The sequence below is a fragment of the Leucopleurus acutus genome, assembly GCF_964270905.1.
Source record: "Leucopleurus acutus genome assembly, chromosome: 14".
Classification (NCBI taxonomy): Eukaryota; Metazoa; Chordata; class Mammalia; order Artiodactyla; family Delphinidae; genus Leucopleurus; species Leucopleurus acutus.
The window spans coordinates 72,050,139-72,062,744 of record NC_139156.1 but is presented as its reverse complement, the minus strand read 5'-3'; the positions used below and the strand labels follow the sequence as shown (position 1 = coordinate 72,062,744).

Below are 12,606 nucleotides of genomic sequence, written 5' to 3'. Positions count from 1 at the left end.
CAGGTAGCAGGAATGTAGCCGGGAATTATGAGACTGGACATGTTGAGGATTTACTAATAGAAAACAAAATGCACTGTTCAAGGTCATGGCTTGGACAAATGCTGCTTCCCTGGACTATTGGAAATCCATGGTGCGAATGTCAGTTATGATCTTTTTGTACCTGATTCAAAATTGCTGTGCTTTGCAATAATACTTAAAGTCCCCGTGTAACACTGGAAGGTAAAAACATAGAGCTTAAGTCATGCATCATTATTTAAAAAGCACTTCTTATCTAGTACTTACCACATAAAACAAATGACTGATAACATTGGCGACAGGGAGGCATGAAAATGATTTAGAAACTGATTAGAAAGTAAACTAACGAAAAATGAAAGTAAAAGACTTCTCCAAATGCGAGAAGATTATATGACTGGTGAATAATCTGTAGGCAGAACGGTGAACTAGGGGTGGGGGAAGGCCTTCGAGTCTGACAGCCATGGTTCAGGTTCTGCCTCTCCTTTTTGCTCTCTGTTACTTATAGATTCAATGTCTGAGCCTCATTCCCTGATCTGCAAAATGAGAATAAAGCCACCTAACTCAGAGGGTTCATGTAAGTATTAACAGAGATAACAGCCTTTGGCACCTACCAATTAGTTTACTGTAAATGGAACCTCACTTTTTATTTTATACTGGAGTATAGCCGATTAACAATGTTGTGATAGTTTCAGTTGCACAGCAAAGTGACTCAGCCATACATATACATGTATCCGTTCTCCCCCAAACTCCCCTCCCATCCAGGCTGCCACAAAACATTGAGCAGAGTTCCCTGTGCTATACCGCAGGACCTTGTTGGAACCTAACTTTTGCTAGTGAGTTTCCTGTTGATTCACTCTGAGGCTCGCTAGTAAAGCCTAAAATCATCTATTCTAACTAATACAGTTTTTGGAGACTCCGATTTTTACCAACTCCCCTCCTCAAATTAAAGATTTTTACCCATTGTTCTTATTGTCAAGGACAAAAAGGAGTATCACTTCATAAGGCCTAAGAGACCTTTTCTCTCCTGATGATGACAAAAGAATCTGGCAAAGCAATGGTGACTCAAATTCTAACATTTTGTCTATGTCATCAGCTGAAGTAGATGTTTGATGTTGGTGTTAATTTCTTACCATCCTACAAACCGTATTTCAATTTTTAATCTCTGAAATTTCATCTGTTTTGAGGCCCTGAGTGGGTTATTTAAAGCCAGCTTCTTCCACAGTTTTCTTATTAAAAAAATGATAAGCATGAGATGGAAGGCATCAGCAAACACGTGGGAATATACTCATTTCAAAACCCAAGAAATTAGCCAACACAAAATGATTTCACTGCTTATCTTGGAAAATATCAACACTTGGGAATTAATTATATTTACATTACTTTATTGTACCATTAGCACGATTATGATTTTGTTAAGGTAGGATGCATTTCAAGTCAATGTGTGAAGTGAAAGTGGCTTGAAGTTACGTAAATTGATTTATCACATTCAATATTACCAGCCTCCCATGCGCCATGCCCCATTTTGCACTTTTCTTTTGGTGGGGGAAGAGATGAATCACAAGAAGCATCCTATTAGGAATTTTCTAGGGGGCAGAAACCCCAGCAAGGCATCCCGTAGTCCAGGAAAGACTGATTTCAGTATTCCGGGAAAATTGTGATCAGGCTGATCTGGGTTTGAACTCGAGGTTTATACTTGCCAATTGTGCAAGCCTGGGCTTGCTGAAACTTTCAGAGTGTAACTCCCCTAATACAGAGAATGAGGATAATACCACCCATGCATGAGGATTCAATACGATACTCAAAGCACTTGATAGACTGCCCGGCCCACGGTAGTTCCTCAATGAATTATAGCTCGATAAATGAAAGGGTAAATTATATTCCATATACTTTTGCTGTTCAGTATCTCACTGTACAGTCCTCTTCAAAAAGTGAAAAAAAATCACATAGAGTCTTTAATAAAAATGTCTTAGGAGAGAAGTCCAGATTTCAGGTCCGGTTTTTCTATTTGGTTTAGGGTGAAGGAGAGAGTTTAAACACACAGGTAATTCTTAGTGGCAGATACTGAACTGGGCCAATCTGGTCCAAGGCAGGGTAACATGCTGTGTCTGACTGAAAATGGTAGAGGCCCTTCCCGGTGGCAGTGTGCGAAAGCAGGGAGAAGAGAATGTGCTGGAAAAGGAAGACAGTCCACAGGCCGCTTTGGGTTCTGAAACCAGGTATAAAAGGTGATGGCTTTATACTGGCCAGATTATCCACTCTTCCTTCGGTCCCCAGCTATCCTGCAACTCTCTTTAATGGCCATGCTCCCTAGAAGGGGTGATAATTTACCTGGTAATGAAATACAGCATATGTATCTTATAGACATATTGTACAGGTAACGTTTTGTTTCTTCTCATTAATTATAACGTATAAACTCTCCAGTGAAGATTGTTTCATTCAGCCCAATTAAGTACTTCCCCTCTATAAATATTTCAACCTTCATGCCCAAATCAGCAAAATAAAGTTCATTTGCTAAAAGAATTACCTGATACCTCTATCTGTACATATGGTTCTTAAGCTTTCTTTAATATCTACCTAGGCTATCATTTAACTACTGAGAGAAGCTAATTAATAATAGTGTTAATGAATGGAAAATGTATTTAACATATGAGTCTTTGGGAGGATTTCTCAAAATGACAGATGTCAACTCCCTGAGGGCTACAGAAAAGTTTGCAAAGAGCTGAACTGCAGGACTCAAATGACTGTTTGAGGATACAAGTCTATGAGTAAAATTTCATTCATCAAATAATTTGAATACTTCCTGGGTGTAAAGCTTCTTCAAAACGTTCCCCCTTTTTTTTTTCTCAGTTCCTCTGCCCGCTTCTTGGCTACAGTCACTTGATTACATTTGAGAGCCCACACTATATGGGAAGCTAGGAGACCTCGTAAGGGCTCCCTTTATGCCAGGAACTTGGCAAAACGCCTTTACGGTATTTCTACTCTTAATGATATGTATGCAAGTAAAGGATTAATAGCCCCATTTGACCAAGGTAGAAACTGAAGCCCAAAGAAATTCAGTTTAAGGCCACACAGCTAATCAGAAGTGGCTGCCATGTGAACTCACATCTAGCCCCAAAGTGCATTCTTTCCGGAACCATGAACTGTAGTACTTAGCCCTCTCCCCACATCTTTCTCCTTATTGCTTGCCTGCTTTATTTGTTTTTAATCCTCTACTAAACAAAATTGACCATTTACCTCTTCCACTGTCTAGAGTTCTTACAAAATTATCTTTCATTAGGATAAAAGAATACTGTTTATATTAACATCACAAGGGTCTTGGGCATCTACATGTAAATTATAAATGTTTCCATGTCACTGACTTCCAGTCACTAGAAAATCTTGGGCTTCTTTCCATCCAGCCCTCTCTAGCCAACCCTTCTCTCCCACTCCTTTTCCACGCAATCCGCATATCCTTCTCATATGGTGATGGTGCGAGTTGCCTTTTGTTCTGCCTAAAGGCAAGTCCCAGAGCTGGCAGATATGAACATTAGTCTCTACCCATTCTCATGGGCTTCATCTAAATTCAAACGGAACTGGTGATATGATCCTCATTAGTGGAAGGCCACCTAAGACTGAGAAATAATTCACTGGAACCAACTAAATCTAAATTGAAATCTACACATTTTATAGGCAGCTCCTATATTTGGCAATGATGGACTTTTCTAGTTCATGACACCACTTTGGGCCCAGGAAAGCATAATCTTGAGTGAATGGGATAAGCGCCAGAAAAATGTGATTTATATGTAAAAGATTCAAGCTTTATTTCCATTGCTTTGCTTTCAACTCTTCTGCTTTTCATTTGTACAAACTAGAAACAACAATTTGGGTAAAATTAGAGCAGACTGCTTGTTTCCAAATGTTACCTTTCTATAGAAATATCTCTAGAATAAAGTTTGGATTGTGTAACTGACAGTGTAACATTGTATTTAGACATTCTCTTTCAATATTTAACCTATATATTAGTCAATAGGTATAAGCTAATGATTCTTTTTATTTCCAGTGACTGAATTTCCCTTAAAAATTCTTTTAAATGTAGAATTACACTAACTTAAGTGTAATGGTTTACACAACATTTAGACTTTGCAGTTAAATTTAAATGATTAATTTATGAAAATCCCAATTACTAAATAACTTTTAACATTTCAAAGGTGATAACTCTTCTCTTGACATAAGAATTCACCATAGATGTCTATTAATAAGAACCTCCCTTCTGTAGAGGTTCTGATGGCCCAAGCAAGGGACTTACAACCACAGAGACCCTGGCCTTAAGCCCAGCTATTTCTGTAACTGAGGCAAGTTACATAACAAACTTAAGCTTAGGCTAATACCTCTGTACATGTGGATAACATTATGGAATAGTATTGACATAAATTCAGATAAGATGAGGAATGCAAGAGGCACTCAGCACACTGGAGGCCCACTAAAAAATACTCATTTTCTACTTCAGTCCTTCATCCCGACCTGTGTAGAGTAATACAAGCAGAATCCCAAAGAGAACAAGCAGATGGACCTACAGCTTCCATCCTTTATCTTACCAGTTCCCCGTACAGGGACAGGCACAATGGAGGTGCACAATACATTTGTATTAAATGAACAGATGCAGGTAAAATGTGATATGATTGATGCAAACTTTTCTTATAACTGTAAAGAACTTAAAACACTGCCAAATCCTCATTTTCCTCAAGCATACCTATGAAAAGGTAACACTTTTCCACATTGAAATTCAATAAAACACACATACACACACAATAATATACCATCATGCCAAAGGAAAATTAAAAGACAGAAAAGATCAAGGGCCTGGAGAGTGAGGAAGAAACAGTTCAATCGCTGCAGTATGTCGGCGACAAAACTAACAAAAAGAACTTTAAAATAACATATTTGGACATTAATAAATGTAGAATTTATCCCTAACGTGATCCTGTACTGGTTATAAAGGTAATTGATCAAGAGCAAGCCAGTGTCTTAAGTCTTGGGCTTTATTGGGGAGGAGTATTATATACATTTATTTTGTAGTACTAGGTTATAAGCAATCATTTCGAAGGCATAATTAATCACATTATGATACACTGCTATAAAATCATTCCTGATCTATGTTCAGCATAAAGGTATGAGTTATTTGGGCTCTAATCTAATAGCATTAAGTTTTTTTTTGTTTTTTTTTTTTAACGAACAGATGACTTTACTGAGGAAAAAAATTGTACCGTGATGGTAACAGAGCACAGAGAACCAGTCGGCTGACAAGTCTTACTGAACTGCCTCCCGACGCCTAAATCTCTGGCAGACCAAAGGACAAAGGTTTACAGCCTTGCCTATGAGAGAAGAAGCTAAGCCTTCTTCCATCCGTCCCTTTCCAAATGGGGAAGAGTGAAGACAGGGCAGCAGCCCGATGTGCTCCTATAGGGAGCTTACCTGCCCCGCTTCAGTGAGCTGACTTGTTGGCACAATCCTTCTTGAAGCCTCAGGTTGGAAACAGTCCATTCATTCTTCCGTTTATGTGTCTGTTCATTATGAACAGACACAACAACTACCACTCTATGACTCTTACTCTGTGCCAAGCGCTGTTCCAATACTAATTCACTGACATCTTATTACAGCCCTGTGGCTAAGTACATACTATTATTGTTTTCATTTTGCAGGTGAAGAGACTAAGGCATCCAAAGGTTAAATAAATCCCCCAAGAACACAGCAGCCAAGTGATAGCACCAGCACCTGAACTCAGTCTGACCCTACAGTCCACGTTTCGAAGCATGATACTGCCTCTCACCCACGCACCCGTCCTGCCAGCCACCCAGCCACCTTCCTCCCTCCCTCCCTTCCCTTCCCCCCACCCCTCACTGAACCACCTACTCTGCAAGCCTCAGTTTGGTAATAGGTGAGTACGATACCACCTCTGCCCTCAAGGAGCTCATAGTTTCCTGGGTAGGACACACACGTAAACACATAATTACAGTGCAGAGTGTCAAGTATGTTGAGAGAGAAACCGGGCTCCCTAGATGTCTGGAGTCTATGGACTCAGCAAAGCAGGAAACAGACTAGGTTCCCTTTGTCCATACAATCCTCTTCCCCAAAGTCCAGGTGCTGCAGTAAATGCGTCACCTCGCCTGGCATCTCACATCACGGGTGCCACAGGTACCTAGGTAACCAGGCACGGGAGAGCCTGTAAGATGTCAGGAGGCACCAAGCTTCTGTGGCAAGAGATCACACTCAGTAGTTCAGCTCTCCCGAAATCTGTTCTCAAATCCTTCAGTTGCTTTAACTCTTAAAGAGACTGAGGGAGTTTCATTACAATAAACCCAGACGGACAGATTCCAAAGTCCTATGACCCAAGTTGAAGTCTAGGCCCTCCAGTTACTAACCATATGACCTCAGGCAAGGTACTTAGTCTCTTTAAGCCGTGGTTTTAGCTATGAAAAATGGGGATGAAAATAACACCTGCCTCATAGAAAAGTTGTGAGAAAAAAATAGGATGACCCATGGGACTCACTCCGCACACTGCCTGGTATACAGCTGGCGCCTAAGACACTGTTATGTTTTTACAGCAACGTGTCTTTGAGGATTTGATATCCTGGTGTTGGTAATTTTTCACTTTATTTTTCAAAATTAAAAAAAAAGAAATTCATAACGTAGAACATTAAAATCTATTTCAGAGGGTAAGAAAAAGAGACTTACTATGATACTAGATTACTTAGAGATATAAAGCCTGTTATTCAAAGTTCCAGATGTTTAGAAAATAGCTTATCTTTTAGAAGATTCTCTGACTCAAGCCCACTTTGATGTGGAGCTGTGAAATATTAACTACATACACTGTATAGTGTAGTAGTTAAGACCACCACCTGGAGAGTTAGGCTACCGAAATTGCCATCTCAGCTCTACCATGAATTAGTGTGGAGACTTTGAGGGAACAGCTTAAAGGCTCATGCCTCAGTTTTCTCATCTGTAAAATGGGGATAATAGAAATACTTTCTTCGCAGGGTTGTTGTGAAGATTAAATGAGCCTCCACCTAAAAAAAGCAATTTAATAACACCCTACCTGGTGCATTTTTTAAGAGGTCAAGAAATGTCCTGGGAGAAAAGAAATGAATCTGGGAAATTTAATTCTTCATCTTCCGCTTCAAGCCAGAAACTTGGCAGTTACCCTAGAATCCGATCTCTCCCTCTCACATCCTACACACAACCCACTGCCAAGTTCTACTGAGTCTTCCTCTAAATATCTCTCGTACGCAACACCCGCTTCTCCATTGGCATCATCTCTGCCCTGGTTCAGACCCTCAGCATCTCTCATGCCTGCATCACCATCGGTGCTTCCTGACGGCTTTCCCAGCTGCTGTCTACAACACTGATGCTTGAGGGATGGTTCTAAACTCAGAAAATTCTTCCGTCTCCTCTCCCTACCATCACCACCAAAGGTGATTTAAGTCCATCTCTCCTTTGAGCAGGTTAATTTCCAATCCCGTACGATGGCAAACAAAGACTTTCGTGATCTGGCCCCTGGCTACTTTTCCAGCCATTTTTCCTGCCATATACTCATGTCCCCTTTTCTCCAAAATACCGTTCGTTTCTCACACACCTGAATGTTCTCTCATACTTGAACAGCTGTGGGCCTGGGATTCCTGTCCTTCTGCTTGTCTATCTCGCTCACTCCTCCTCCAAGGTTCAGCTCTGCTGAGAACCTTCTGTGAGCCCATTCGAGTTGAACTGGGGGTCTTACTGTGGCTCCTTATCTGTAGGGTATTTAATGGTGCTCTTCTCTTCCTCCCCGCTCTGCGGGGAGCTACCATACCGTTGCCACTCTGCCTTGTTTAGCTTTGTCTCCAATGGGGAATGCAACGCCTGATGCCAGAAATCCCTCAATAAATATTTACTGAATGAATGCACGAATGCAGAAATGAAGCCGTGAAAGTCACTCCTGCTTTGCCACTGAACAGCTGTATGAGTTTGACACTAATATCAGAAAGGATATTAATCACAGAATTAACTGCTACTTTATCCTGGTATATTCCTGTGTCAGTCATACAGAGAGAGAAGGGAATTCCATAAATGTTTCTTTTTTTTAGTATAAATTTTCATGGGTCACCTCAAAGTTGTTGCTTTTTTTTGGGACAGGGTGTATTAAGTACATACAAGCCTACCTAAAAAATACTGAATAAATAAAGGTCGATTCTCCTAATACTCCTCAATATTGAAATGTATGTTACAGCTCATATGGAGAGAGGGCAAACCATGTAGGTAATATGGCGCCAACAGCAACAAGGAAAATATGGGGCTGAAGAGCGTTTGTGAGTCGAACCCTTGTGGGTTCATGGTGGCTTGGACCCTCTACTGACCACCACCTGTGCGCCAGGGACCTGCTGGGTGCAGGAGATACAGAGTTTCTCCCTGCAAGTTGCTCAGTGAGGGCATAGATCCAATACGGACCCGCCCAAAGGTGCTGTCTACCTTGTCATGCCTCCCACTTGCTGCCAAACTAAGTCCCTCAGGAGAGAAGGAGGATGAAGGGGAACATACATCAGGGAAGGGCAGTGTGGGTAAGGAACTTTTATACTAGACACGCATTGAAACGTTTTTTTTTTCTGCTTAAAAGGAGAAAACTTGATGATAAATGATTAAGGGTTCATCTATCTAGACGAATTTCCTTTCAACCAACAGGAAGATTTTCTTTTTCTTGACACGAAAGTTGTGATGCCAAGAAGAAAATATATCATTATTAAAATTCAACTAATTATAAATTCCTAGAAGTTCCTACTTTTTGACAGCTAATCACTTATTCATGGTTCTCGATATTCAAAATATCCAAATGTGCAACTCACTGGGTTTAAAAGCACTGATGAAACCTGAATCCTATGTTCACTTGACACGTGTGTTATGATTTGATTATAATGCTTAGTAACGTCCCGTACTGTAGGATAAAATCAAGAAAGGTTCACCTTCGGCTTGTTCAAACCTGAACTGCAGGGGCACCATGAGTCAAATTCCTTATTTTATAAACTAGATACTCTTGAAGTTTTTCTTCTGTGTTTGGTGATTTTATGAGAGTGCTCACTCTTCCCTTATGTAATTAAAAGATCCTAGAGGATATTTCTGCATATGAGGACGAGCAGTGATTCCCATAGCAACCCACAACGTATTTAAAAGCAGCTTTTCCAACTGACATGGGGCTGACAACATGCAACAAAGTAGCCCAGAAGCCTGAATTAGGATTTTAGGAAAAGGTAGGAAAAAGAAACTCGAAGTTGAAACAATTCACTCTGGAGAGAGTAAGTGTTGCATATGCTATGTCACGGAAGGAGATCTAGATTGTGTCTTCAAAGTCGTTTAATCTTAACTTTGCAAATTAGAAGCAGTCCACGCGATCATTTGACTAGGAATACTAAACCTTCTGTAATACAGGTACCTTTGATAGGGAATATACACACTATATTGTGTTATGAATTAACAAGCGCAACAGCAATGGAAGTGTTGTCCACCAGCCCCTTTCTGGATCTCCTCTGTGAGTGCCCCAAGAACAAAACATTTAAATCTGCCTGCACATTGACAATAGCGATATTGATATTTCTCCATGTTCCCTTCTGGTTGCTAAGAGATTTACATTGGACAGACTCTGTTGTACTCATAACCAAGCATTTTGGTCCACAAAGCATTTGCTTCAGCTCAGTGACCCCAGAAACTCCCTTTGCCTCACCCCTCCCCTCTTTTGCTTCCAAGTCAAATAGGGGACAGGGCACAAGCAACGGACCTGTCACTGCTCCCACAGGAAACTGCTATCCATAAGCCTGGCTTGGCTAATAACTCTTAAGTACACTATCGACATCAATGATGAAACTGTATCTTTATCCAGATGTATGTTCCTGGCCTCGTGTTTCTCAGAAGCTAGCTTACCATGGAGTTGGGGTGGGGGGGAGATGTGCAGAGAGGGGTCAAAACTACAGTGACCAACCCACAGACAAACCTAACTTCAGTAAAATTAGACCAGAACCTAGCAAACCACGGCGATCTCACAACAGCTCTGCTGTGCGAGGCGTTGAAATACACTTGCGGAGAATTTCCTCACTTAAGCTTGTACTTCCATGAAAACACGTTCAAGAAGTTTATTTACAAGAACCCTGAAGCAGGAACCATCTATATTTAACATCTTGCAGCAGAACCACTGCAGCCCTCCAAACTCAGTCTCAGAAAGTCTGCCAGGTAACAAAAGGCAGAGGGGCTTCTTCTCTAGATCCACGCTTGGAAGAAAATGGCAAAGGCACCGAAAATATTCATGCTCACTCCTGAGAAAAGGGGCATGTGGCGGATGAAATCTGCATGTCGTTTGCAAAGCACAGGCATCACTGCTCAAAGCGAATGAAGATGATCTTTCCTTTGGGAACTCTCACAAAGAGACATAAAAATGCTTTATGACCTATTCAGGTCACAGAGTTTTAGTCAATTTTTATTAATTGTCAAGGAAGAAAAGTGCTTTGGGGCCTCACTCCCCCGGTCGCTTTCTAGGAGTCATATTTAAGGGCACAACCACCGAACAGTAAGCACTCCCAGGCTGTAATAAAACACAACTGACCTAGAATAGTCCTCCTATTTGCTCCCTTGCATTGGAACATCAGTAGAGGAGGATCGATGCCCATGCTTTGATCTAAAGCAATCAGTGTTGAAGGCTGCAAGTCCCTGCCCTGTCACGGGAATTCCTGCCTTCAGGATAATAGCTCCCAGCCAGCAGAGAAAGACCAGCCTCTCTGGGTTTCGCTGCACTTAACAAAAGAAAGTTATTTCCAGCAGTTTATGACCATTGCACAATCTACCTAAAAGTACCTTATAGAAACGAGAGGCAGAAGGAGAGAAGAAACAAACAAACAAACCAAAAAAAAAAAACCAAAGCAGGAAGTGACTTTTCTGCCACATCTTTAAGGTCACAGATCCGCCTGAGAAACGCACACATGTGACACACTTCTAGCACAAAAGCTCCTTTTCCACGAGACAGAACTGTAAGAAGTAAAAAGGCTGGTTCTCCAGCCTCTCCCTCAATCCTAAGCCACCGCAGTGCATTTCACCTTGACCAGGCTGGAAAGAAACTCCTTTTAACTCCCTTGCAACTCCTTTCTGTGTCATGGAAGCGTGCCCATGCCTGTGTAAAGTGCAAGGCTTCCGCATGAGCACTGCAATCATCCCCACACGGGAGAAAATCTTCCCTTGTCTTGCCCACCCTACACCGGTTGTCCGCCATAGGGTTTCTATCATCTGTTCCCGACTTACACACCCAACTTACACACCCAATTTACACTCCACACAGCATGTAAAAATAGCCCCGAAAGCTTCTAACGGATGCCAAGAGGAGATTAAAACAAAAAGGATCCAGGCAAGATCTAGGCGCTGGCATACATAGCTACCTTTTTCTTCCGATCCCGGGACCGTTTGCGGTGTTTCCTTTTTTTCTCAGTCTCTTCTTCAGCATTGATTTCTAAATCCCTGTTTTTCTTTAATTGTGAGGCTGCATGAGCCATAATGCATTGAAAAAGATCCTCTCAAGCACGCAGGGCTTCCTGGTAGAAGGTGATATCTTCAGGCACCTTTAATCAGGCTTCCAGCAGCATTTCAATCAGTGGAGAGAAACCTTGGACCCGAAGCAGGAAGCCATTCAAAATGCCAAGATGCTGGGGAAGCTGAAGCCTTAAAAACCCCAACGGCGGTCTCCAGACTTAATCCTACACCTCCCTCTACCTGAACCCTTACACGAGAGTGCAGCCATCGTAATGCATTTAGCGTAGTGAAAAAGACAGCTGGGACAGAGGAAGCTGTATTATGGCTGTATCCCCTGCCACCAGCTGGAAGTGTCTAAGTGATTCCTCGGAAGGGGGAATGCTGCAAAGGAGGCTTCTCCGAAAGGAAAAAATCAAGAGTCACCACACATGCAGGAGCAAAAATCCAGCACTAATTCTGAAAACCTATTTTAGAATCCTTCGAAAAAAAGACAGGGCTGCAATTTATACATCACCACTAGGTCTGCACAGAGCAGAATTTAACCCATAATAGAATGGAGCAGTTCCTACTTTAGTGTAACTGCTGATGGTGACAAAATATATAAAATAAGATTTGACAGAAAACACTCGATTTTGCTAGGGAGATACTGACTGCATGATGGGGAAAACAATGCGTGCATTGCCCGTCTCAACAGGGTGTCCTTTATGCTGAACTATCAGCCTAAATGCATTTTATGGGGGAGGATGCACAGAAGGGCCTGTTGTCTTTTAAAAACAACATCATACAGCAAGCCGTGAGCATGTTGGTGTATGGAACAGATGCCTGATTCAGAGGAGTCCCCAGGACACCCCTCTCCTGAGGTCCGAGGGTCAGAGAATGGGAAATCTGTGCTGTAGTCAGGGGTTCTGAGTCGCTGAAATGTGGACTTGGCGTTCATGTCAGGGTGTGCTTCCATCACCTTACTATTTTTGCCACCTGAGTCCTCAATGACTGCAGCCTCTGAATATTCATGATGTGAAATAAAGTAGCAGCAGTGCTCAAGGCCTGCTGGGCTATCTTCTGCTAGGATGGACACACGCACTG

At 41.7% G+C, this 12,606-nt stretch overlaps 1 protein-coding gene across 1 annotated transcript in view; it reads right to left on the bottom strand.

Annotated features, from left to right (window-relative positions):
* ANK3 (ankyrin 3) overlaps positions 1-11,906 on the bottom strand; it is a 333,291-nt gene extending 321,385 nt beyond the window's left edge. Inside the window, exon 1 of the mRNA XM_082855185.1 lies at positions 11,433-11,906. Within this exon, the coding sequence (XP_082711311.1) occupies positions 11,433-11,546 (114 nt within the window). The 5' untranslated portion in view covers positions 11,547-11,906. The remainder of the gene's footprint in view (positions 1-11,432) is intronic.
* Positions 11,907-12,606: the final 700 nt, after the last annotated feature.